Here is a 27902-nt window from a genome sequence, read left to right as displayed (position 1 = left end):
TGGACCCAGGGTCTCCCAAGCAATAGAGGAGTCCAGGAAAGGCATGTGTTTGTGACACTGAAACACGGTGCATGCAGGCGTGCGGAGGGGACCGGGTACCGCTGACACGAAATGAAGCAGCTTCCAGGGGCTGGACTGCTTCCAGGATTTGCCCGGAGGGGAGGGAGGATGTTGAGAGCTGCTTCAGGGTGCCCAGGGCTCTGGTGCACTAAACAAAGCCCGGACAAGCCCCAGAGCCTGACCTGAAGGCCCACTGTTGCAAAAGCTGTGTAGGTGTTTAGGGTCCTTCCTGGATGGGAAGCCTCAGCAATTAGGAGCTGAGCTGTGACAAGCTGTGTTACACAACCGTCAAAACAAGCCCAGTTTGGCCATCCATTGCCCTCCGCTTTCAGGTTGTGGTGCCAGTGTGTAAGGCAGCACTGGGCTGTGCTCCCACGGGGTGTTCATCCTACCCTTCTGGGTCATCATTTTGCAGGAAAAGGGGTGGGAGCTGCATGTTTGTTGATGGAAATACATGAGCATGGCAGAAATGAGTCTGACGCACTTTCTGAAGGACCAAGGTCACCATAACAAGTGTGTGTGCAGGAATATACGTCTAAAGTAGGGGTGTGTGCACGTATAAATGTATACACGTGTGTCTGTGTGTATATAGGCACTCAAGCAAAACATATATGGGCTGGAAAATACCTGAAACGGCTACAAATAATTGGTATGGTGGGCAAGAGAAGAAAGTGCCCCCTTTCCCTGGGCTCCCGCAGCCACCCCAGCTCTGCCAAAGACAATGGCAGGAAGCCAAGGGGAAAGAAAGGGATCGGGGAGGGGAGCCGAACCAGGCTGGGCGTCCTCTGTTTCACGCTGGAAGTACAGAAACTCAGGAGCTTAAGTCTTTTTTCATGAACCTTTCATCTGGACCAAAAGGGCTTGTGCAGGCTATGCTCACAAGCCATGCCCATGGGCTTACGTGCAGACCTCAGACTGCAGATTTCATCCAGTCCTGCTGATTTTTCTGGGTGGAGATGAAACACCGATTTCCTCTCAGGAAAGCTCATGTCTTCCTGGGAATGGTTAAATAGTGCTGACTCCGCGTATCCCTTCTGGGAGGAACAAGAGAGAAACAAACCCAGCCGGTTCCAGGTTTTGCCAGTGGTGCAGACATCGGAGAATAATCTTTAGTAATGAGAGACTGATAAGCACTTTGTTACGGCCACTTAATGCATGTGCTTGACTGATCCCGAGGTCAGATACTTCTGCCCTGGTGTCCTAGTTCAGACCAGAGAAGGATGCCGGATCCAGGCAGCCACAAGTCTCTGTGTGCTCTGGATCTGGCTCATACTAATGTTGCCTGCAGGGGTGGATCCATCCGCACAGGCAGCACTTGGCATGGGGAGAGCCTTCGCATATTCCTATGCCTGTCCTAGCTGACTCTCCTCACTGCACTGTCCTGGGCTCAGCTGTCAGATTTTGATTAATGATTGATCCATGCCAACACCAGACCAGTCCTCCAGTTACAACTGACTTCTAAATGGCACATAGTCCAGTAGACACATGTATGTTATTAGCATTGCAAGTCCAGCAGAGCAAGCAGCTCTTCACCATATACACTTTCGCCAAGATATTATAGCACAGTTTCCACTTCCTGGCAATTAACTCAGTCTTTCCCGTTCAACAAGAAGCACTACATTCACAGATAGATAGGTCTGCAGAGTTTGGGAGCTTCTTATTCCAATTTGGAAAGCCCAGAACATTACTGTGACAAAACATTTTTCCTGTCATTTAAACTCAGGGAAGAAGACTTCAGGAATATTCCATAAATGGTTAGTTTATCTCCCCTCTGTTTTCTTCCCCCTTATCCCTCCTAAATATAACACAAGCCTAGTATCATCCAAGCCAAGCACGTACCAATGACTGAAATTAAATAAAAGTGGGATTGATTATTGATGGCATTGACGGATACTGGTGGATATCTGACAAAGCTTCTCTGTATATCTAGTTTTTTGCCATTTTCATCATAAATGAAGTACCAGCTTAAGATACTTCTTTAGATAGAGAGATGAAATGCAATTGAACCTCTCCTGGGAAAAAAAAACCCACTGTCTTGTGTACCCTTGTACAGGTTTAAGGGGTATAAAAGATATGAGTAAGAGGGGGAAGCTCTGGCAGAACCTAAATCAAAACTCTTTTATTTGCTTTGTATCTCTTACCAGGAGAGTCATTGGAGCAGATGCCTGGATTTAATGTGAAATTTTTTTTAAGCCTTTGCTTGAGGAAGCTGCCAGGAGCACAGCTACAGTCAAATAACTCTTTGCAATGCCATCATTACCAGCAACAGGTATTTATTGAAAGAATCAAGTGAACCCTTTTCTAAACAAGTAAGTAAAAGACTTGCAGGCTGGTAAAGCATGAGAAGTGGTGTTGCTCAGCTGACTGGGCGCAGGATTGAGTTTCAGATGACCGGGGTTCAGCCCTTGGCTGTGCTGTGGACCTGCGCCCTGTGACCTTGAGTTAAGGTCCTTCTTTCTCACCCAGCCCTGCTGTTTGTCTAGCTTTGTTATCTGTGGGAATTACTAAAGATGGTGAGGTTAAGCATCAAAACCATAAATCGAATGAGGAGCTATTGGGGAGGGAAAGGAGGGCTGAAGGTGGCTGGGTCTCCTCCAGCCTTGCTGCTGTTCTTCCAGGTACTGACTCCCTCGACGGGGATGGGTATGTTGGACTTGGACTAGGCTGGGCAGGTTGCACAGATATAGTGATCCCTGGTGGCCCTGGCTAAATGGTAAGAGCCAGGCCCTTTAGCTGTAGGTCTGTTGGTGGGGCAGGTCCTATTTATTCATGTAGGTGGGTTCAATTGCAAAGTCTTTGTGGCCAGGACTGTTTTCAATCTGGTGGCTGTGCCCAGAATAACAGGAGCGGGATGTCAGTGGGAGCCTCCAGAGCGGCTGCAACACAAATACTGATCAGTCCCTAACAGATAATGTTTCCTGTCTCCAGCTTTTAAGAGAGCCTGGCGGGCCAAGGGAATGGAAATCTTCCTCTCTCTTTTACTGGTTGCGGTCTCCCGTTCAGGCAGGTACAACAGGGAAGCGCCTGTTTGCTGCTCCATCAGCTCTGGATGTTCTCCAGATGCCACTGGCGAGACCCGGTGGGTCCTGAGAGAAAATATGCCCACGAAGGCTCACTGGGGTGATTACTAGCTATCCCACACCTTGGGAAGCCAGTGCTATCTGTGGCTCTGCCCTGAGGAAACTAGGTACCGACTGGATAACGGCCAGGCCTGGGTGAAATGGCCGGGCAGAGCGCGACAAGGGAGCCAGGAGGAAGGAAATGAAGTCAGCCCTGTGATCCGCGCCAGATGCACACTCACGCTTTGCTACGAGCTCATTACCCCCTGACCACGCGCTGCCCTGATCTGCAGCTACAGCTGCGGGGGGAGCTGCCAAACTTGGCAAGGACCCGGCCCGTTCCCGAAGCTCCCTTTCAGGCGTGAGGCAGCGCTTTCCCCAGGGCCCCGTGCGGAGCGGTGGTGGCTAAATGAGTAACACAGAAATCTGCCTGCACGGCCAGCCATAGCACAGGGTCGAAGCATGGTGATTTGTACGGACCGGTATGATCCCTCCCGGGCTTGCGCGGTGGCTGATGGACAGCCAAGGCTGAAAATGTTGGGTGGGTAGCTATCACAGAAAATATTTGCGTTGTTTATCAGGACATGAAAAGTCGTGGGGTTTAAAGGATATATCCACCGAGTACAACCAGTAAGTAGTTGCTTAAGAAAGCCTGCTGCTGGGACAACCAAATCATGGCCTCAGGGCAAAGAGGGGAGAAGATCCTGTTCCCTGCAGGTCTGCTGGCAGCAGCCCTGGCTCTGTCCTGAACTCCTGCAGGACTGGGATGACTGCGACTCTGATCCCAGGGGCCGTGGGCCGAGGAAAGAGGAGGCGAGCTTGGAGAGGTGTCTCTGCGGGAGCTTCTGACACCGGGAGATGAGGTAAAAGAGCTGGAGCTTGGCCTTTTTACGACTCCTAGTAGCACTGATTTGTTTGAAGAAGTAGCAGTTGGAAGGAGAGCGAGCAGAGCAGACGCAGCTGTGGGCTAGGAGGCCAAAGGAGAAAGAGACAAGACGAGGGAAGACCGCTGCTAGGAGACTCATTTATCCAAGCCAGCTGCACATCTCATGGCGTGTTTGGGTTTTTTTAATTGATTTTTATACTAACAGACAATTAAGCTGATCTATTTTTTTTTTTTTTGATGTTTCTCTAGTATTGAGTCATTTCCTGGGGGGTGGGAAAAAAATAGCATTTTTCTCAAAGCTTCGAAACAGTGTTTCAGAGTTTGGGTTGAGGATTCTTTCTTTGTTTGTTTCTTTCTTTTCTTTCAATGAAACAGCTACATTTAAAAAAGCATGAAAGCAAAAAACAGAGGTTGACAACCCTGAAACTTCTGCCAGAGTTGCTCTTTGCTCACAGAAATGGGTGTCCATAATGGGTAGCCCAAAGCAGTGTACAGGGTGAAGGATGAGACCTGCCAAAGCAGCCAAGCATCAGACTGCCTTGTCGTCATATTCATCCGCAGATGTTGATGCTTTTTCCAGCTCCTACACACGTCACTGGTGTCGGTGCCTGTCTGCTCCGCAGCATGCTGACCTTTCTTCTGGTTTACACATCAAAACGGAGGACTGTTTTGGCAGTGGTTTCCAATTCAGTAAGCCACATGCCTTTGCACTGTAGTGGACGTAGGGCAAAGCTGGCTGTAGCCCCCAAAGCTTACATGTTAGTACATGCTGTTGGTCTGGAGAAGCCTAGTGTGAAACAGTGGTGAGTCTGACTCCTTTTTTGCCAGAAAGCTATAAGTACAATGGGTTAGTTAGATCTTTGACTAATAAAAATGGACATCTGTAATCAAGCTAATTTGCTAGAGATTAGAGCCTAATTAAAACCAAAGAAGCAAAGGGGCTGCCAGCCTCAGAACTAAGCGCAGGAACAGAGCACTGTGCATTGACAACTAAGAGATGCACTGGCTTTTTGAAAATAGACAGCAGTTAACCACCTTGAAGGAGAAGTCACACCACCCACAAAGCTCCCAAGCACTAACTTCACTCTGTCCTGTCTTTCCTGTGGACTGGGGACAGGATACCCACCGGCCATGGTGGAAAGAACAGCAAAAACTTCCACTGATATCAGTGGGTCCTTGACTCATCTCGTGGCCTTTTTTGTTTGTTTGTTTGCTTGTTACACATGCCTTGTAGTACCTGGTGTCCAGAATGTTTCACGCATCGTTTCTCAGTGGAGGAGGAAGAAAGCATCCACTTTCAGAGTCACTGCTTGTACGTCATGCAGTTGGCATGGGAGGGACCATTGCTTTTGGTTGTCATTATGCTGGAAGTCAGAGACAGTGCAGTTACCTCAGATCCAGAGAGGCTTATCTCACTGCAATATTTAACTGGTTATCCTCCCTAAGTAGTATGCCATGAAGCCAGTAGTGAGAGGAAAGAAAACTTTTAAAGGTGTGCTCATTGACCCAGTGAATATGGCAGGAAACCACAAAAGCTATGCTGGGACCATGCACAAAGCAAACTTGATCCTGCCTCTACCCCTGGTTTTTCATGTCTGTCTTTCATGGCGCTGAAACTTGTTAGGACCCTTAGCACTGTGTGATGTGCAATAACACCTGGAATTAAGTGCTAGCCTGAAGCGCTAACCCTTGGAAGTCAACAGGCACATGGTCAACAGCAGGCGCTTGTAAAATAGAGCCTGTCTGTTGAAAACAGCTTGATTTCTTATTCACAACAGATCATATTAACCCATTCTCAACTAAATTGGCAAGGGGCAGTGATTTAACATTTTAAAACAAAAGGAAGCAAGAGGATACTGGTGACTAATTTCCTCCAAACAACGTCATGTGGGTCATCTTCCTCATATGTTGTTTGTTTTGCCAATTAGTCTTTAGGTAGATATTCATATATCAACTATTATTTTCCACTGTGAATTGTGGTTTTCTGCCCAGCAGCAAGTCCAGTTTCCAGGGTAATTGGGAAGCCAACTCCTTTCTAACTACGCAAAAGATGAACTGTGTTTCCTGCAACTTTAATGTCTCTAATGCTATTGGTTGAGTAACAGCCGGACACAACAGTGTCTTCTGTAAGGAAATATGCCAACAGTTGTTGCTTAGAAGTGAATAAAACTTACTTTTTTTAAAATAAAAAAAAAAAAAAAAAGTGTTTTGAATGATTTGAAGCTGCAATAACAGTCCTTTCCAGTCAAAGCTTACCCTTCACAACAACAGGATGCATTGCTCCATTTAAACAAGTAATAATATTGGTTTTAGTCATTACACATGTTTCGCTTCCTGTTGGGGGTATTACACAGAAAACTAATTCTTTGCATATCAGATAACTAATTCATTGCGTATTTACAGATTTTATATACAGACATGTTCTCTAATACCATCTGTGTGCAAAGAAAATATATCTTTGCAATAAGCTAGCGTGATCAGTTGATTGGCTGTACGAGCTACAGGAAAATTAAGGAAAGCAGCCTCTAAAAGACAGCATTGCTCTGTTAGCATTAGCAAAACCGTGTATATTTAGGGTCTCAATGCCTCTGACTTACAGTCAGAAAAATTTATTGTCACAAAATGTTCATTCTAGTTGTACAAGACTTTTCACCTAAAAACTCCCAGTTGATTAAAAGGCAATTACTGGGAGCAGTGGCAAGATTTAGCCTAAGGACTTCTGCATTCGCACCCTGCTAATGATCTGCTGGGATTCTGTCATCTCCCAAAACTAAGCATAGCAGCAGTAATTCTGATGCCTGTCACTGCTTCCTTACTTACATGAACAGTTTATTTCATGGCTGACTTCCCATCTTGCTAAGTTAGTTTCTCCATGTCAGGCTGTACTAATGAATAGAGAACAGATTCTGAGCTCTCTCTTCCAGGGGAAAAAAGCACCAGCTCGGCTGAAATCAATGGAGTTGCTGTGCTTTGACCCCAGCGTAAGGAGGATCCTCGTCTGCCTTCAGGTATATGCCCTGCGGCTTTTCCTTCAGCCAGGCAAGTGCTGCTGCTGACATTCTTCTAGAAGCAATTAACATTTCAATCATCTTTGTATTTCAGCAGTGCAGTTCCTGTCATAGTGCTGAAGCAATAAGACATGACAGGCAATGCCCCATGCCTCCGAACTGAGAGGCCGTAATGAGATCTCAAGAACTTCCCTTATGGTGGAGGACAGGCTGGATCTCTGCACTGCACATTTAGTGGGATGCTGGGGAAGGAAACACACATCAAAGCTGGTGACAACTTTTGAGCATGCATATGTAAATCATAAGGCTGTGCTGTGGTCTCCATTTGTTTATAGAAATATATATATTTTTGTTACCTATCTATCTATCTTTCTATCTACCTATATGCCAGTGGAGGGTTTTTAATCAGAAACCTATCAACATTTGCAGATCCAGGGTTTCGTTCATCATCTGAAGTCAGACTGAACATCTGCCAGCCCAGCCAATTGTTTTAACATTTTCCTGCTGCACTATCCATTGCTGGGAAGAGGAAGGAGGGTGTTAAGCCACCATCTAACCCCAAGGGCCAAGTTTCCTTGTCAGTGTACATTGGGAGCCTCCTTTCAGTCCAGCAGAGTTAGAACTAAGATCGTGATCAGAACAGGCTGTGCTTTTCCCCAACGCCAACAGCCAAAAGGAGAACTGGGGCGCGCTAAATAGTGCGCGTAAAGGTAAAAAGAGGCTCAAGGAGAATCTTGTCATTGAACTTCACCTTTATCCTCTTGCCACGTGAATTATGCTCCCTGAACACTTCAGCTCAAACTGTGTTTAGCTCCTTTATCACTTACACCCCTTTTCCATCCTGTTCTGTTGGCCAGAACTTTCACTGCAGTTAATTGACCTGGTTTCACTGATTTCTGTGAAGATTGGCCAAGCCTCCCAAGCTGGAGAAGTGGGTCACCATGCATCACGTACAGCAAAGGTTTGGGGGGAGGTTGCCTTGACTCACTCTTAACTGAGGAGGCTTCTGCTGACACGTGAAGCTGCATTTTCACCTCTATTTCACCAGACTGTGACTGGCTTCCGTAGGAGGAACGCCTGGGAAGTGGTGTGAGGAAAAGGAGGGTCTGGTGACTCAACATCTGTGCGAACCATGCGTATGTCGGTTCGGATAAATTTAACTCGGGACTTACTCTGTTTGAGAAGCTTCAGTCGGAAAACAAACCCAGCAGATTGCAACTCCCCAACGAGGGGGTTATTGCCAAGTGGCTGCACCACATCAAGCGCTTACAAGAAACAAATGTATTCAAGAGGGAGAAATAATCCTTCTGTTAAAAATTACTGCAAACAAAACTGCAAATGTTGCCATCACTGTTGAAATTTGAACTGTGACAGAGTGGAATTTCCATCCCTCAGAAAACTGCCTTTTGGCCCAAAGTGGGAAGCAGAAAGCTTTCTGTTTTTAAAAACAAAAACAACCCCAAAACCAAACAAAAACCCGAAACACCAACCAAAACACAGAAGCCACAGGATCTACCCTTTAAGCCCATTTTCTTTTTAGACCAGGCTAAAATTATGCTTAGAGTTGTTTTTATTAAGCTAAGTGATCAGCTCTAAAAAGACACAGTCCAGAAAAACAGGAAAGTAACTTATGTATGTAGACAATTTTATTCATTTCAATGGAAGTACTGGACTGTTTCAAGTTAAGCACCAGATTAAGTACTTCATCAGTTCAGGGCCAAAATTCATCCGATTTCTGTAGGAAAAAAATCAATCCCATCTCAGTACAACTAAAGAAGTGTGTTGTACTTTAACCAGTTTCCCTTTTGATATCTAGAGATTAATAGCAAGTAGTGAAAATAGACACCTCCCAGGCTGAATCACAAAGATGACTGGAAATGAACAATAAAATTCAGGTAGTGAGATTTGCTGTAAAACAAAAGACCCCACTTCACCCTATAGTACTCCCATATCCTACTGTAACGCTATTCCCTAGAGAACAGTTGCAAGTGTTTTTCTTAGTACGGTGTGAGTGACTCAGCCCCAAAGGGTTTTTTCCTCTTTTCCTCCTGAGTGACCAATGTGCAGGAAGAGGAAAACGATGTGTTTCACACAGGAAGTTTTCCAGTATCTTCCTGACCTTGTCAGACCTTCCTCCTCTGCCTTCCAACTCTGCAATACTTTTACTGCAAGCTGGTAATGGCTACGGTCAGACTGAAGAGGGACGGCTAAGTGGACCGGCAGATACATAGAGCTAGGTACCATTCCTGGTCTGCCTATTCAACGGTACCTTCACTGCTGAATGTAACTTCAGTGTCAATATGAAGCTAGCCAGCCCCGGGTCTAGAATGCAGCTCTGGCATTTAACGCGGTTGCCGAAAGCCTTGCTGATGTGAAGCAGGCTGATAGCCTGTGGGAAGGAGGTGTCTTCTCTTGATAACCAGTGCACAAAGAAATTCTGTCAGCCTGGTCACCACTCTGAAGGGTTGTGAGGCATCATCTGCTATGGCATTTGTAGAATCCAATCTTTATTACCTGCTGACAGGCGTGAGCACCGAACTCCTTTTTATTATTGAACAAAGAGAAAGCCGTGAGATATTCAGATTCTGGTGGTCATGGGAGAATAAGGAATGTGTGCTTAGCTGTAGGACGGCTCTCAGCAAATTGTGACCATCACAGAATTGTTCCAATTACACCATCATTATATATACAGTTAATACGTGAAACCCAAGGCAGGCAAACATATGCTTTGGGTTTTATCTCCTGCACAAGCCACTAATCTTTCCTCAGGAAATTACCACGTAGTTTATCAGTACCTTGGCATTAATTTTTAAAACCTCAAGACTTCAACCAAAAGGAACTGGCCTTTTACTGTTTTTCTTTCTTATAAATATAGTTGTTGCTACCTCATTAACTATTTAGCATCCTGGCAGATAATTGCAATGAGCTTAGCTTGGCAGAACCTCAGAGTTGTAACCCCTGAAGAAAAATGTCATTGCTTTCCGTATCTGATAGATTCTGGTTAGCAAAGATTTAAAAGCAGCAGTAACAGACCCTTAATAAGATATGTTTGGCAAGAAGATACAAAATAACTATTAAGCTGGTTTACATCTGTTTCCTTTTTCATTCATTTTGCCGTATCTAATTGCGGACTTCACATTAATCTGCTATCACAGTAACTTGGATTATTTTGTTTCTGGGTTTAGCCTCCACTTCACTGTCATTGAATTTCGTTACTGCTACTTCACCAGTAAATAATGAGTGTCTTTTTACCTATATACCCAGTCACCTGCAGTCAAAGTGATTAGCAGCACATCTCCTTAAACACCCCTGTCAGACAAAGGTATGAAGAATGACGAGGCTAGCTCTGTTCAGTTCTGTATTGCCAGAGAGTTCATATGTGTAGACTCTGATTATTATATATAAAACAGTATGAGACTTTGGAAGATTGGGGGCAAATCCATGGAAAGCTTTATGCACTTCAGAAAAAAACTATCTTTTGAGTAAGCATATTTCTCCTAAAGTACCTCATATATAGCAGTGGATGTTGCACAGCAGGTTCAGCAAAAAAAAGGGGAAAATAGTTATTTTTTTTTCATAGAACGGTAATTTTATTTTATTTTTTTCCTGGCAATGTGAGTCAAAGAGAAGATAAATGTTTCTTCTCTTTAGAGAAATGTGAAAGTTTGCTTCTGCCGGTCATTTTTCAGTGTTCAGGTATAGAGAACTGACTCATGGGGTATGAATTGGGGTAGGGTTGACATTTTGCCAAGCAGCAATGCATTTGGTGTCCACCCATGGCCAGCATAAGGGCCTGTCAGAAAGACCCTCTCAGTCATCCCGGCTGGCCAGAAGCTGTATCACTGCATGTCATCTATAGAGAAGAAGGGGTCTGAAAACAAGAATATTAAGTGCTTCCTAAAAAGGCAGGGCTGACCTGACCCTGGCCCCTGTACTCAGTGCTTGCAACTTGGCAGGTGCTAAGTGTGTCAATTGTATTAGAAGTGGATAAATGCAACACAGTAAGGACAACTGTGTTTTTCTGCGTGTTGGTAGGAATAATCAATTGCAAAGAAATAGGGTAAAGAGCCAACAGAGAGAGTAGCAGTTGGCTGAAAAGGTATGGGGGTTACAGTGGACTGCAGGCTCAGCGGTGTCATGCAGCTCTTAATAAAAAAAAGAGGAAAAAAAGGCAAACATCATACTGGGATAGATCGGTGAAAGTACCATCTATAAGCTGTGAGATCACCCTACTATTCTAGTCAGGATGAGAAAGGCCACGGCTGTGGTACCATATCCAGCCTGGGGACATGCACCTGAGGACAGCTGTGCATTGGCTTGAGAGAGGCGAACAACAGGAATGATTCAGAAGTTACAAAGAAAAGTTGAAGGAACTGCATTAATCTGAAGAAATGACTGAATAGAGGTAATGATAAATATGTACACAGTTGCTGTGAAGAGGAAAAGAGACTATTCTTAATGTTGATTGTAGGAAAGGTAGTGGTGGGCTTACATCGTAGAAACACATGGCTTGGAAATAAAAAAAATTGCCAGCGGGAAGAATGGAGACACAATGGAATAGGTTGCCTGAGGTTGTCTCACTAAAAGTGTCTAAGAAGAGGTTAAAACATGTTGGTTAGGCATAGCATGGGTTTGCTTCCAAGCAAGACTAGGAGACCTCCAAAAAAGTCACTCAGTTCTACTTTTTATGCTTCTGTGCTTGGATGTAATTGTACTGCTTTTTTAGTCATTAGGGATGACTATAGAAGACTTTTCTAGGAAACCTCCCCTAGACTACGAAGATCAGGGTTTGATCTTTCGGAAACCACAGTGACTAAAAGGCAACATGTGGTATTCAGTTTGCCAGCCAAATGACTCTCTCAGTTCAGTATTCCCTCTTCTTCTCTCTGTTCCTCATAATTTCACCTTGAGCTAAAAAGGTGCAATATTTGGTTTTAAGTAACGGTAACAGTTGCAGGGAGTTGGTGAAGAACAAAACCAGAATGTGTCTTTGCTACTCCCTCCTTTCGCTCTTCTCACAGAGAGGAGCATCTCTGCTCATCCGCTTCTACCCTAAACAGCTGCTTCTTCCGTTGGTCCCACATGCCCAATCCAGTCAGCCAGTGCTACACACAGAGTACACTCAGATTTACCATAGCAGTTTTGGTAGCTTCACCTCTTCCCTCCAGATTTGTTTTGCCAGGGTATCTATCTGCTCACTCAAAGTTTTCCCCCATTTGCTACCAGAATGTCAGGGTGGAGAATTCAAGGTGAGTATTACAAAAACAAAGAGCAGGCTTGGGGCAGGCAGCAGTTCTTTCTGTCTTGCTGTTTTTGCCATAGGAGGCAAAAAGAGTGTCACCAGCAGCACCACCAGAGAAGAGGGAATATGTTCCACAGTTCAGTTCCTTGCTTCCTTATGCACTGATAAAAGCATGTTACCAGAACAACAGGTTTTATCCTGGCTTTCTAGGGCGAATAGGGGACATTAACAGCTTAATGAGAAGGAAGGGACGAGAGGAGTAGGTAATGCTCAAGAGTTGGGCTATCTGGTTTCCAGCCTCAAATGTATGCTCCAGATGAAAACATATGACCTGCTTTTCAGATTTAAATCTCTTTCAGTGAGTCCAGAGATGACATCAGACTAACGGCATTTTTTGTTTTGTATAATTTGAGAAAACTGAGTTTGAGTGATGTTGAGAAGAAAAAATCGATACACCTCCCATAAGAAAGAAAAAAACACCCTTGGTCCTTCTGTGCTTGGTTTTTTGTTGTTTTTGGGTTTTGTGGTTTTTTTTAAAGTTAAAATCAAGCTGATTATAATAGGTTATTCCAGCTGAAGAATATGTTTCAGAGTTTGGATGTGAAGATTGTCTTCATTTGACAGGCAATTTGAAGGGTACACATGCTTCAATAAAGCATTGCTGATTTCTGACAGACAGGAGTATGCATAAGCCTAAATGTACTTTTCTATTTTAATTACATGACCAGTACTCATGAATGGGAGCCTGAGCTTTATCTTCACTGACCTTGAAAATCCCCTGGAGGTTTATGATGAAATGAAGCATATGTTTTCTGGTGATTTCTGGAAAATAAGGAAACACAAAACCCACTTGTTCTAGTTTTGATTTTTTTCAGGAAACAATGTGATACACCATCAGAGCTTCCACATTATTGCAGGAGAATTTGGAAGTTCTCCACTTAGTTCCTGTGACATATATGGGATTTGGCAGTTGTATGCAGATACTCAGATCAGGATTTCATACATGACAGCCTCTCCCCTGAATATCTGCATGAGTGTAAACCACATGAACAGTAATTCTGGCTCTTGCTGACAAATCAGATCATCTTAATAGATGAATTATTGCAGTGAATGAAATTAAGTCTACACCTCGGTCACACTAATGACTCTGTAGTAGTGTAGATGTACACAAACTAGCTTTTAACTGCTAGCTTGATTATTGGTCTAGCCACAGTGACACAGAGCTCTAGCTCTGTCCAGATTTTGTTTGGTATTAATGCCTCAGTGCTTACTCCAGTTTCAGACCTGAATGAAGGCACTAGTTATAGCCTACATATAGAGGTCCTACAGAGTCTTTGCAGTGTGCTTATTACACCCACGCTGAATGCATGGATGGGAAGGGAGTGTGAATCAGCTGCTCTCTGAAGGTCACCATAGCTGCTGGGAGCCCAGCTGGAAGCCGGGGCTCCTAGTGAGCATCCTGAATGTATCAGCAGAGTAAAAACTCTCACCAAGGGATAGGATGGAAGAATGGTGGACAAGGACAGGCATGCAAAGAGAAATACATCTACGTGAACATGCTCAGTGGGAACTAATTTGCCTTTCACCCCAAATATTAGGTGACTGCAAGGTAGACAGATAAAGTGGTTTTGATGTGGTTTTCTACAATCAGTATTCCTTCCCCCCCCCCCCCCCCCCCCGCCCCATGGATTTTCTATTGTTTTTCTCTTTTTTTCTCTCTCTTTCATGCACTGTCTTCATATCCATGTTTTACTATTTTTCACACTTCTTTTCCCTAAGGCTTTCACTGCGCTTCATCCCAGTTCTTCCTACTATAGCTATGCAGATTTACAATGCCTTTCATTTTCCATGACACTGCTTACATTCACAGGGCAAAAATCAGCCTTTTCTTGCCAGGTTATGCAGCCATCCTCCCCGCCACTCCTGAATGACTCCAGACTGCTATTCCCTTGAGGACTAAACTAGATTGGGATTTATTAAACCCTTAGCCCCCTGTTTGAATGATATATGGCCTCAGGCAGTAGGCACTAAGGTGAATGCACACTGCTTCTTTGTAAAGGCACAGTAAACCATGCTACAGAGTGCACTGCCCCAGGCATTCCTAAACTATCTTGTCCTGTGTCAGCAAGATGCCTTAAGAACTCTCTATAGAGCTTTCATTGCTCCATTCGCCTTCTGCTCCCACCCTGTGCATTTCAATACAGTAAGGAAAGGATTTCATCCTTAATTGAAATTCCTTTCATCAGCCCAGATACAGCCTGAACAAAGATACTGACATGAAAAAGCAGTCAGGAACATATCTTTAAAATGTCAGTTTGCCAGTGACAGGCATAAAATGCAGTCACTGCAAATCAAGACTCTAAACCCTCATTGTATATCACATAGCTGCCACTTTCCCCCCGCCCCCCCCCCATCCTTCCCATAAGTTTTGATGTTTGTACGGCTTTGTTTTTCTTTCCACATTCTTCTCATACTGTATTCCCAGCAAATCTGAGGATAGCTGGGTCTTGATTAAACTCCTGCAAACCTTAGAGAAAGCTCTCTTAAACCCTGAATCGTGTAATTTATCTTATACTTCTGAAGAAATCAATCATTCAAGCTCTGTGGGTTTTCTCCACTATTTTTCCTTTTTTTATTCATTCTGGTAAAGCAATTGATGCAGTTTTGTCCATATAGACCTGTAAGTTTAATGCTACATGGGTTTACATGGCAGGAAATGGCTACAATCTTGCTCGGCTGCAGAAAAAGAAATAAGAAATGAAATTTCTTTCCACTGGCACAATGTAGGGAAGGATACACCCAATAGAAAAAACATAAGTATGGGCCATCTACTGAAGGCTATATTTAGCTTGCTTACCCTGGGTGATTAGTTTAGGTGTTACATCTTGAAGTCTTGACTATACAGAGACCGGGGTCTGGCACTCTGGCAGCTTGTGTGATCGGAAACATCCACCACCCTCTCAAGCTTCAAGGCCACGCTAAGCACAAGGACCAGCTTAAGCTATCTGCAAAGGAGGCTGCCGTGTTGGACTGCCAAGGGTGGATGAAGAGCCACGGTCTCAGTGCCTGCTTTGTTTATGGCAGCGTCTTGGAAAGGAACACAGTGCACCGCTGCCAACAGGGAGGCTGGTCTCTGTGGGGTGGAGGACCTGTAATGTCCCAGGAGCAGCAGTTACTGCCCTGACTCTCCCTTCCTCCTGGCAGCAGAAGGAGCAGGGGGGGCAGCCCTCCGGGGCTCTGTGTCTGGCTCTCCTTCCTTGCTCCATCCCTTCCCTCTACTTGCCGCTTTCTCTGCAGTAGTGGTTTAGCATTGGCCTGGGACCGGTTTGCTGAGGGCAGCAACAGTAAATTTTACATACCTATCTGAGAAACCTGAAACTGGCTCTATGTTTCTAAAGAGCTGTTCACTTTAAAAAAACCTTAAAGCTATGGACACCTTTTTATTACTCCTTATTAGTGCCTAGAGTTTTAGCTGTGAAGCTAAGAAAAAAATACATCAAAAGCTAAAATCTAATTATACAGCTAAAGACAAGCAAATGGAAGAATACATGGTAACAACGAGACACTGCTGGTCAAAGAGCATAATGTAGGTATCATTTTCAAATCCTGATTCCTTACCAGCTTTGGCTGCATGACAGGTTCTTTCTTGAGGCCTCGCTAATACACCCCCATCATGTGATCCCTCTTTTTTTTTTAACTCCACTGCCTAATGCTGTGCCAGTAGCACATCACATACTGCATTCTTGACTTCATTGACAAGGTTTTCACAGTGTGTGCTCACACAACCTTTCGTCTTCTTCTCACTAGCACCAGAATGATATATGTCTCCAGTAAGTTCTTGATGCCACCATCTGTTGCCCATGCATTTGCCTTTTTCAGACACACCACTTCCCGCTACATCCGCTTCTCTTGTGTTTGGGAGGGTCCCCTTCCATCCCCAGAGCAAATTAATTTTTCTCTTTCAAATCCTTCCTTCACGCACACCTTTGCCCAGAAACTGCAAAGAACTTGACACTGACTTGGCTGATGAGAACACAGCCAAGTATGCTGATTAGTAGTACTTCATTATTTGCCCTGCACCTCAGTCTGGTAGACTGCAGTGTGATCTCTTGCCTTGTGCTTCATCTGAGGGAGACATTGCCTTTCAGTGGTGCTACTGCTTTAACATATTCTAGAACAGGCCTGGAATACACAGATACTAACTTAACATGAGCAGTAAGAAATAATACTTGCACTCTTCACGCACTATGTCCAGGAAATAAGCAAAAATGCATTGAGGAACTTCCTAGTCTGAATTTGGTATTTGTAACCAGTCCTGCAATCACTGATGGTTGCACATGTGCAGGTATTAGATGTAGACTGTTTATCCAGCTGTAACAGTCACACAGTTGGCAAGCGGCAGCAGGAAGTCAGGCATGGTTAATGTTTAAGATACATAATCTTCACAGTCCTGCTGCCAGGTGTCTTCTTTGGCTTCAATCTCACTGTCTTCTCGCCTATTCTTTTGTCTATCTAGTGTTCAGGAAGAGGAAGTGGAGTGCAAAGTACTCTGCCCTTGTAACAGGCACAGTGAGACTACAGGACATGATAGAAATAATCGAGACATAACCAACCACTGTGTGTTCTGTTATATTTACCTTTTTGGTAGCTATTTGAAAATTTTCCCTGCTCACCTGAGGCATCTTTCTAGGTCCATCAACAGTTAATTAAAGGCTGATAGTAAAAGTCTCATAGATAACACATTTTCCTAGGGGTTACTTCCTATCTCTTAATGGGCTTGACAATTTGTTCATTATTAAATGCTTGCATATTCTACCCTTGCAGGCCATATATTAACATTTTGTGAAGAAGCAGGGCACTTCACTGAGTCTTAGTGTCATGTTAGTTACAAGGCACAGCAATAGGGACATCTTTATTTACAGATCGTTAAAAAGATGAGTTCTTCAGTAACAGAACAAGCAGAAATACTTGTTTTTCTTGAGCATTTTCACAGTATTTGGTCAAGTGAAAACTATGCAGATGCCTGCTGGCTGCAAAATGAAAAGGAGAAGGAAGAGCAGAGGGAAGTACAGAGTTGGGGGAAAAAAAATTTGAGACAAGAAGCACTGCTGGACTGAAGCAGTAGTATTGAGGGGAACACACATAGGAAAGATCCAAACCAGCCATTCTTCAAATAGCAATTTCACATGTTGAGCATAAGAAATATTGGCACATGCCCTATCCATTGTCTTTCTGTGCCCACCATAGCTGGGTACCTGGACATAATGCTGTCAGAAGATTTGCACATCCTAGAAACATCCTCATCCCAGGCCAAGTGTGAGATTTTTAGCAAAAGAGGTGGCTGAAGAAAGGAAGGAGCAAGCTATGAGGAACCAAAACTACATATGGTGGTGGAAGTAGCCAGCATCATTGTCTGGTGGGCTACTGTAATTAGGACAGCTCTGAGACTTGTCTAAAATGCTAGGAGAACAAACCTAGCTCCAGGCAGCGCCAGGTACAGAGTGCATGGAGAGGCATTGAGCCGTCTGTGCCCAACTTTCCACAGCCACCCCTTCAGCCCAGCAAGCTGCAACACAATCCCCAGGACTACTGTGGATCCTGAAACATTAGAGATGTGGCTGCCACTGAAGCAGCACACAAATGGATGGATAAAAATTCTCCTAATTTTCACTCTCTTAAGCACTTGCGCATTACAGGTCTCTTTTGACAACTTGGGGTACAGGATACACACTAAATGCGTCCTAATTTTAAGTCCCGATTGTTTTACTTTCCTGAGCTACAAACTCACGGACACTGTGTTTTCAGCTTGCCGTGATGGCAGCAGTATTCAGGAACTCCTTTTTCTTACTTCTCTGTCTTCATCCAGCATGATTTCCATTTCAGTCGCTCCCTCTTGCTCCTTTCTTCATTTCGTTCTCCAAGACTTTGGCAAATGTTGTCTTTATTGAGGACACACTCACTGTGCAGTAACTATTTTATTGTATGAGAGATGGACTGAGATTAACTTAAACTACAGAGCGTATGATGAGAACAATGACGAAACTCACTAATAAGGTTCACACAGCCCAGCTCACTCGAGGAGCAAATTTCATGACACTTCGCCTTGGATTCAAAGAGGACACTTTAATCTCACTACTATAAACACGACCTAAGGAAGGACCAGGGTGGAGCATGGGAAATATTGTCCGTTTAATTGTCTATTCTTTGGAGTAGCAATCTACTTATAACAGCCTCTCCTGTCTGGCTCCAGGCGAGTCATACAGCCTTTGAAAGGGTTCTGAGAAATGTTAGTTTCAGTTGGTGCTACATGCCCAAATTCCAGCTCTTATCTTGGTTTCAGTGTGTGTGCAGTGAGAGGGACGTGTAGCGGCAGCACTAGACCGGCTTTTCTCAGATCTCATCAGCCAAATCACTTCCCAGGGTATATTCAGGGTTTTCTCGGGGTTGTATCAGCCTTCCCGCAGGATATCAATAGTGTCTCTTGTAACAGCGTAGGTGGAGCTTGAGGCTGTTTGTGATCCCCAAGGAATTTCACAGGGTTCCTCATTTATCTATTCTCTATTTTCTTTATTCAGATTTTTCCGTGGAGTAGAAATCCCTTTCATCATTTCATCGGACGTCCAAACAGCCCATACGCAGGATGTGTTGGCTGTCTCTGCCACCTGAAGGAACCAGCGTCAGTAGGTGGGACATTACCCTACTTGATCTCCGGGCCCTGTTACCCTCCCAGCGGGATATGCCTGGGACACACGTAATAAACTGGGTATTCTCTGTCCTCTAGAGGAAACAGTCTGTCCACGCCAGTGGCCATGCTTTCAGGCTGGTTGGAGATACAGAGCCTTCATTTTCCCCATTAACAGTCAGTGTAGACGCAAATATTGCTGGCTGAATTTAGGATTTCTAAAATTCCCATTGTTAGCAAAACTGAAGACTGATGTGGATGGGGGCTGGTCTTTCTTTTGACATTCCAAAGACAAAGGAGTATCACAGACGACCGACTCTTTTGTATACAGGTTTTGAACTAACTTTCTTAGAGAGCTGGCAAATGTTAGTACTGAAAAAGAAGTTCATCTCAGGCTTGTCACTAATGAGATGACCTCAGCTCAACGTTCTTGAATTTTTGAAGCTTTGTTCCTCATAGGTAGCAAGTCGAGTAATGGACACACAGAGGAGAGCGTCATAAAGGGGTGAAGGTGCATGCCATGCCTGAAGTCAGGGCACCGGTTGGATGTACACGAATTACACTGTAAGTACAGCTGCACAGCTGTAATTTTCCTTATATTTTCACTTGGACTACGTTACAGGGTTTTTTTCAGCAAGCATGCAGTGCCGGTTAATTAATTTAAGGGTATAGTTATAACCTGTGTTAGTAACACAATGTTACGCATAAATACGTCCGCTGGTCTTTTCCCCTCAACTTTTGCATTCTGCTCTCCGGGTCGATGAACGTGTTAGAGTCACAGTACCACAACCACTGATCCATGGGTTCTGCCATATGCCCTACATGACTTGCTAATTTACTCAATGCATTATTTGGGATACGGGTTATTAGCCTGATTTTCTAAGGAAATGAGGCTTCCGCAATTGCGCCGTTTTAAGTTTTCTGTGGCATCCCTTGAAACCGCTGACCAATTTCAGCCAAATTTAACACACACAGAGGTCTCTCTAGCTTTCACGTGTGGGATGCACAGCATGCTTGACACCAGGAGAGCGGCGCTCTGGATGCTACTGGCCGAGGAGTAGCTCTGGTCGACGGCACCGGCAGTTCTCTAGGAGCGAGACTCAAGGCCATCAGGCACCCCTCATCCCCACTGCCCGGGGGAGCAGCCTGCCAGCCTGGTGCGGCCAGGAAAGCCGCCCGCGCCCGGCACCCTGGGCCCGCCACGCCACGCTGCGAGGGATGAACGCGGCCTTCGCCAGCAAACAGCCCTTTCCTCAGGGTGACCCGCGCGCACTGGAGCTGGAAGGCTCGGGAACGGCGCCAGCGGATCCCGAACGCAGCGGGGGGGCCAGAGGGGCCTCCCCGAGGAGGGCACAGCGGCCGCGGCCGCGGCCCCGGCCCCGAACACCGAGAGGCCGCGGAGGCCGCGCCGCCACCGCCGCCGCCGCCCCCACACAGCCGGCGCGAAATGGCCCCCGGCGCCGCGCCTGCCCCTCCGCCGCTGCCCCCGGCCCCGCCGCGCATGCGCGGGAGGTGGGCGGCCGGGGAGGGGGAGGGGGCGCGAGCGCGCCTGCTGCACGTGACCGCGGCAGCAGCGGGCGCTCCCTTAAAGGGCCAGGCGGCGCGCTCCCCTCCCGGGCGGTCGCCCGCCGGCTCGCTCTGCGGGCTCCCGCTCGCCTCCCCTCCCGTTCTGCCCCGCCCCGCCCCTCCCCGCCCCTCCCCGCCCCTCCCCGCGCACCTGCTCGGCGCCCCGGCGCGAGGCCTAGGGGGCAGCCGCGAGCCGCGGCGGGCGCCGTGGGCAGTGCCGGGCACCCGCCTCGCCCCCGCCGGCACCTGCGGCGGGCGGCCCCGCTCCGCGCCCCGTAACCCGGAAGCGGTGCGGCCGCGAGGAGGGGAGAGCGCCGGGACATGGCCGCTGCCTGCTCCTGCCTGCGCGCCGCAGTCGGCATGGTCCTGCCCGCGGCGACGCGCGGCTGAGCCTCGACCTCGCCTTCCCCCTTCCCCTGCCCGGCGGATCATCCTCCTGCATCCGCCGCCGCCGCTCGGACGCCGCCCGGGCCGGGCCGGGGGCGGTAGCGCTGCCGGGGGGGGGGGGGAGGCCCTTGCTGGCTTGCGGGGACCGCGGGACTGGGCGTCCCTGGGGGCTGGGGCCGGCAGCGGGGGCCGGGAGCGGGGCGGAGCCGGGGGGGGGGGGCCGCGGGGGGCGCTGCGAGGCGGGGGAAGGGCCCTGGGCTGGTGCGGCTGCATGTGCCCTGCTGGGGGCCGGCTCCGGCGCGGGAGGGGGGGGGTCGGCTCTTAGCTCTGGAGCGCCGCACTGAGCCGTAGGATCTGGGAATTCGTTTTGTAAATGCATACATGTACGTGCGATTTACGCTCTTTGAGGGGATCTCGGGTGGCGTTTTCCAGAGTTGCATTTACTGTAGCGCTAGCTGTGGGGTTTTTAAGGGCTGGTCGCACTTCCCTTATGTTTTGTGGGGTTAGTCGTTGGTTGGTTTGTTTGTTGTTTGTTTTTTTTAAGCGCGTTTTCAGGCTTTGAAGAGCTGCGCTGGTTTTGCTGAACTGTAGCTCCTCCAAGGTTGTCATTGTTTGCGTTTTGGGAGGGCAGCTTTGCAGGAAGGCGCGCAGGTTGCGTCGGAGGAGGGCTCTGGGTCGGTTCCGTTTGACTTCTTTCCAGCATAGGTTAGTTTTTCTCCGGTGTCTCTGATGCCAGAACAAGGCCCCAGAATGAACGGTTTCTCTCTGGGCGAGCTCTGCTGGCTGTTCTGCTGCCCGCCTTGCCCCAGCCGCATCGCTGCCAAGCTGGCCTTCCTGCCCCCGGAGCCCACCTACACCGTCCTGCAGCCTGAGCAGCAGCAGGAGGCTGGGGCGGCGGCCGGGGCCGGGACCCCCACGGGATCAGGCACCTGCAGTCTGCACTTGAGCGAGCGGGCCGACTGGCAGTATTCGCAGCGGGAACTGGATGCTGTGGAAGTGTTCTTCTCCCGCACGGCTCGGGATAACAGGCTGGGCTGCATGTTCGTACGTTGTGCCCCCACTGGCCGGTACACGCTGCTCTTCTCGCACGGTAATGCTGTGGACCTGGGCCAGATGTGCAGCTTCTACATCGGCCTTGGCTCCCGCATCAACTGCAACGTCTTCTCTTATGACTACTCTGGCTACGGGGTGAGCACCGGCAAGCCCTCTGAGAAAAACCTGTACGCAGACATTGATGCAGCCTGGCAGGCCCTCAGGACAAGGTAAATGGATACTGGGGACAAGGTATTTCTGTATCTCCGTTTAATCCTAGTAAGTCCAGTGTCTGCACAATTAACCTGCTGAGAGGCGGAGGGGAAAGGTTTGTAGATGGTTTGAGTTATTTCGATGGCCTCACCAGATGTTCCACCAACAGCTACAATGCGATTTGCTGGATGGCTTCGTTTGTTAGAAGGACGGGCAAACCTTCATCCTTGGGCTTTTTCTAGATTTAGGGGTTTATTCGGCTGTATTGTACGTTAGCCATTGCTTCACCATTGAAAATCTCCATCTTGAGCAGGAGATGCTGCACTGGTTGCAGTTTGAGCTTGCAGGGTGCAAAAAACCTTTTGTTCGAGACTTGCCCACCACTGTCTATGCTTAGAAGTAACCCAGGTGAGCCAGAGCTTTGGCTGAATTTGGCAGTAGCCTAGGCTAGTGTTTACCAAGAAACTGCTGGTGCTCTGTGGTGCGTCTGGGGTTTCACGCGAGCTTGGGCGACATAGAAGTCTTTCTCTTTTGGCAACCAAACAACTGTTACAAATTGGGTAGGGTAGCGGGATGGAAGGAAAAAGTGTTGACAGGGGGGAAGTAGAGCTGGGGATTCTGCCAGGAGGAGATGCCGAAGTAGGCATCCAAAGGGATGGAGCAGCAACGAGAAGGCTCTGGCAAGGCGTCATGGCCAGTAGGAACAGGGAGCCCTCAGCTTCTAGGAAATCCTGGGCAGAGCTGCTGCCTCTGGCTTCTTGCAATGACTGATTGTTGTTCTTGGGCCTCTGTTGCCTCTTCTGTCCACAGAAACCATGAGCTCCTTTTGCTGTTGCATAAGCGGTTCTTAAAGTAGGACCTCACAGAACATGTTCTGAAAGAGCAAGCTTTAAAAAGCTCAAATTGTTGCACTAGGGCAAGAGAAAAGAATGATGAACGTTTTCTGTTCTTGGCTCTGGGGTTGTACAGATGAACTTGGCTTATGTGAAATGAGTATTTAATGTCTATCTTAGGGATACGTGCCAGCTTCAAAAATAGTGACAGGAGTTGTTACTAATTTAGATAATTGGCTTTTCAAGGATCTGGGGATTGGTCAGTCATGGAATCTATATGGCTTTTGACATTGCTCTGCCCAAGTCAAGAGCATGGGGAAGAAAGGTGTAGGGGGAAGTTACCCTTTTGTAACATGTGTTCTGTCTGTTTGGTGCGCAAACCAGATTCTGGGTTCATTTTCCAGGACACTCTCTCTCTCAAAACAAAATATTAAAAAATAGAAACTTTGAATATAAATAATATGGGTTTATGTAAAGAAATAATTTTGATATGCTGTATGCAGAATAAATTACGAAATGCCACTATTATGCATATGGATGATGTAAATAAGGTTTAAGGGAGGAAAAGTGCTATGTCTGAGCCAAGCCTAGTTAACGTTTGTCCCTCAGTTGCTGTCTTTTCTCTCTGTTTCACTTAATGTTTAGTTGATGATATTTTTTCATGAAAGCCTTCTAGAGCTCTGAAAAAGTGCTTTTACGTCTGCCTGGAAGCGCTCCTGTCAAGACAGGCATTTAGTACATGCTTAAGATTTACGTAGATCCAGAAACAAAGGGTTCCTTCACTTAAGTCTTTTGAGAAGCCCGACTGAGTAGGCGATGCCAACGTGTCCAGCTTGCTGCAAGAGGATTGGGGTGTTTCTATTAAAAGTGCGACTGGAGGAAGTTTATAGTTTTATATTGGTGTCCTTTCTGTAGTTCATACACAATCTAGGTTCTGCTTTCCTCCTTAAATTGAGGGGTTGAAATTTGCCAACTCTTTGCCATGTTTTTAAGTCCCACATCTTAGTGCTACCTTGAAAGGACTGTTAGAGTAGTTGTGTTATCGTTAGTTAGATTTTGGGGAGCCAAAGGAAATATTACAGTATTTTAGGTGCCCAGTAAAGAAATTGGTTACTGTAAAATGTAAGCTTAGAAAAAATATTAATCGATTCTGTCTATTAACAGATGACTGTCTTCAAGACAGGTATGAGCCAAACCAATAGTCTTTCTGCTGATGAATTTTCTAAGCAGTAGGGTGAATTTTACGAGACTGATCATTTCTTAGCCCTTTTTAGTAAGTCCAAGTAGTTTAGAATTAAGTGAAATATTCTGCTGTAAAAATACAAATCTGCCTCTTGAGGTAAAATGTCATATTATACCATTTCTGCTGCAGCAGTTCATTGGTAGCTTCCCAGAGTTTGTGTATGCTTTCATTCTTAATGCAAATCCCTAACATTTGGCCTGTAGTCATATGGTAGTGAACTGTAATGCAAACTTAAAAGTGAAGTCTTAAAATAGGAGAGGTTCACTATGCCATCGAAAGCATTTAGTCATCTGTGCTAAGATCTGTGGGAAGCTGTTGCTCGTCTGAATCCACCAGACGTTCCACCTGGCAGCAGAAAGGAATCATTGAAATGTTGGAAGTCTGAGATACTTGGGGTTTTGTTTTGGTTTGGTTTTTTTAATTGTGCCAGTGAAGTACTGCTGATACTTAGCAAATATTAATTTATTTGTGTATTTTGAAAGTTGCCCTGAGTAAGGTGGGAATTAACCCTACACTTGGACAAAACAGATTGCTGCCAAATTTTAGAAATGGTGGCTAGCTGACTGTGGTTGCAAACATTTCTGCAAATTTTGACTGTGTTTTTTCAAGGTAGTGAAATGAGGATCTTGCTATCACCAATACGTTTAGGTATCAAACCTTACATAACAAATGATTATAAAACAATCTTGTAAACAGTGGATGACAAATAAAATCACCAAGGTTTTTTGTTTGGTTTCAAGTATCAGCCTGTCTTTGGAGAGTCAGCGTCAACTGTTCTCCATTCTTTTAGTCATTGTAAAGGGTAACTTATTTTCCTTAATTCTAATTAATTAAATGAGTATCTCTCCTCAGGAATAAAGTAATTGATAATTTTACTGATTATTAAGTTTGAATGCTAACTGTATTTCAGCCCAGGTAAAGATGTTGACATATAATTTTAATCCTTTGAAATTGGTTTCTAAAGATGTTCCTTCAGCGGTCTAACTAATATTGGTTGCTCTGGTTCCAATATCAAGTATTAATCAGTAACTAATTTGGGCTTCTATATATGTTTATTTCCACTTGATTAACAAATTTCCATCTGGTACATTTCTCAAAAAGAATCTTCTGCTTTATTGCTTCAGGTGACATTTTTTGTGAGTGTTTTAGGCAGGTTGGTCTGTTTCTGTTCTGTTTGTTCTGAAACCAGAACCAGAATGAAGAGAGGCTGTATTAGACTCTGTCTTCTCTCATGGTCCATATGGTTTTAAGTTGCTGCTTTTTATTCAGATGTGATTAACTCTTATCCTAATATCTGCTTGACTTAGTACAACATCTGCACAGAATGACTTGATTGTCATCCTCCTCCCCCCTTTCCTGAATTCCACATGGGAAGGTTGAACTTTCTAACACTTTTACATTAAGACAATGTACAGTACTTAAAAACAGGATACACACTTAGGGTTTGGGTACAGTGCTTAAGCACAAAACCATGACTGCTTTGTTGATTGTATGCTACTTATATTAAAATCCATCTGTATGTTCTCTAAAAATTTGGAGATTTGTGAAATGTTTTAAAATCCTAGTCAAATGAAAGAAGGCTCTGCTTCTGTAGTAGAGTATCAAAGAGAAACTATTAGTCCATCTTTTGGATATTGAAAGAGGTGAAGAAAATGTAGTTAATAAATAGCATAGAAGAGCTGTTATTGTTGCATTTAACAAAACACAGCGTGATGGGTTTTTTTTCATGGTGCACAATATAAACTAGTGTGTTTTGTTTCTATTTAAGCTTTTGATAAATGATAGATGTTATTGTAATATTTAAATCCTTCATTTTCAAAACATGTACATTTGAGTTTGTCTTTCAGTCCATAGGAGAGCATTGGTTCACTTCCATTTTTTCATTATGCTTCTTGGTCAATATGGCATTATGAAAGGAGTTGAATTGTGAAGTGGTATAGTAACATCCAGGGATGGGCTTTTGATCAATGGATAGCAGGTAGTTTAGAGTGTTTAAATAGTTCTTTAAACTTTTTCCCCAAATTTAATGTTAAAAAAACCCAAACCACCTTTTTTTATAGGGGAATGTTATTATTTGTGGTGCTGATTATCAGTCTCCTCTTATTACAGCTGCCTTTGCAGGAGTTAGTAGAAAAGTGTTACAGTTTTCGTGTGAGTAAAATTAAGAAACACACCTAATTGGATTAGACTAGAGTGATAACTAATCATCTGAGGTTGTGTCAGTTTAGTTCGTCTCCATTCTGATTTGCTGAAGTGCTTACAGCTTTCTAGGTGAATAATAGCTTCAGGGTTTTTAGCTTGATTTATCAAAATAGTTAATTTCTATTTTAATTTTCTTTGCAACAGCATCTTCTTTAACTAGTGCCGTGTTTCTGTGCATGATCTAACCTGGGTTCTTTAGATTGAATACTCAGAGGTTTTGATAGAAAGTTCCCAACTAAGTTCCTGACATGGCCAAAGGCAATGCTTGACAGTCATGATAAATGGTCCTGGAGTAACAGGGTTCCCCTTGTTCATGGTGCATCACCTGGTAGATTTTTCTGTCATTGTCTTTGATAGGGAATTTCCCACTTCCAGTTTTTTAATAATGTCTGCAAAGGATTGTTTAAAGAGACCATTCTCTAAAACTTAATTTAATCTACCTGCCGTGGTCAGTACTTAAAAAAAACATGCTTACAACTTTGCTCAAAAATAGAAACATACAGAATAGTCTCCTGCTGTTGTCTATGCAGTGAGCAGAGATTAATTCAGATGATGAGTGTCCCAGGGACAAATACCGACAACTGTTTAAAACAGGTGCTCTGATGTTCAAAGTTATTCAAAATGTTTACTGAGCTTTGGTGTCGTATTACATAGTTTAGTCACTGAAGTAAAAGTAGTTTTGTTGAATAGTTCCCTATTTCTGTCAGGACTGCAAGATCAAAGCTTGCTTTAACAAAAAAAAAAAAAAAAAGAAGAAAAAAAAAAAAGAGGTATTTTTCACTGTTAAGAGTGTTTTGCTACTAGTGTTATTTGGGAAGAAAAATAAGCTGCCAAAGAGCCTTTGGCTAACAATACTTGTTATCCTGAGCGTAGGTAGTCCTGAAATTCAGCTGCCTGAACCGGAGATGTTGGTTTACCCTGCTGTACAAAGGTTGTAGGACCTGGTTCTCAACGTTGTCAGGGTGTTAACCATAAAGGTTTCTAGAAGAACATGTTGTTAAATCCTACATGCTGAAGTACCTAAAGGTTTCTGTCTGCTTTTTAGCACTAAATTGCGTGAAGTGTACGAGAGAGAGAAAGGCAAGCTTTTTCCCTTTCTCACTCTGGATAGAGAAGTGTGTCACCTTTTGAGACTGAGCTGAAGGTTGGTACACAGTGGCTGTTTGACCTGAGCATCTTGCTGGTAGCACTTCAATTTGTTCAGTTTGTTCTTAACAGCGGAGTATGAGCTGAACCCTGTAAACCTCAGTGGGTTTGCTCTGAAGCCAGGGTCGATCTCCAGTCTATGGCAACCTTGGAAACAAAAAATCCCTCCAAAATTCAACCTTTATCCTTTGTTACTCTGCTATTTTGGAGTTTACACTAGCTCATTACTTGTGAACATAAGTAAAAAGAACAAAGAGGAAAAAAAGAAAAACAATTAACAATGCTATCCAGGACTCTAGATACCTGTGGGTGTAGGTGGAGAACATTTCAAGCTATGAATGTG

At 45.1% G+C, this 27902-nt stretch overlaps 1 protein-coding gene across 1 annotated transcript in view; it reads left to right on the top strand.

Moving 5' to 3' along the window:
* The first annotated feature begins 21142 nt into the window (after window positions 1–21142).
* The window catches only part of ABHD17C (abhydrolase domain containing 17C, depalmitoylase), a 30229-nt gene continuing 23469 nt past the window's right edge, over window positions 21143–27902 (top strand). Inside the window, exon 1 of the mRNA XM_049812480.1 lies at window positions 21143–22152. Within this exon, the coding sequence (XP_049668437.1) occupies window positions 21620–22152 (533 nt within the window). The 5' untranslated portion in view covers window positions 21143–21619. The remainder of the gene's footprint in view (window positions 22153–27902) is intronic.

The sequence above is a fragment of the Accipiter gentilis genome, chromosome 10 (assembly GCF_929443795.1).
Source record: "Accipiter gentilis chromosome 10, bAccGen1.1, whole genome shotgun sequence".
NCBI lineage: Eukaryota > Metazoa > Chordata > Aves > Accipitriformes > Accipitridae > Astur > Astur gentilis.
This window is presented reverse-complemented; position numbering and strand designations above follow the sequence as displayed.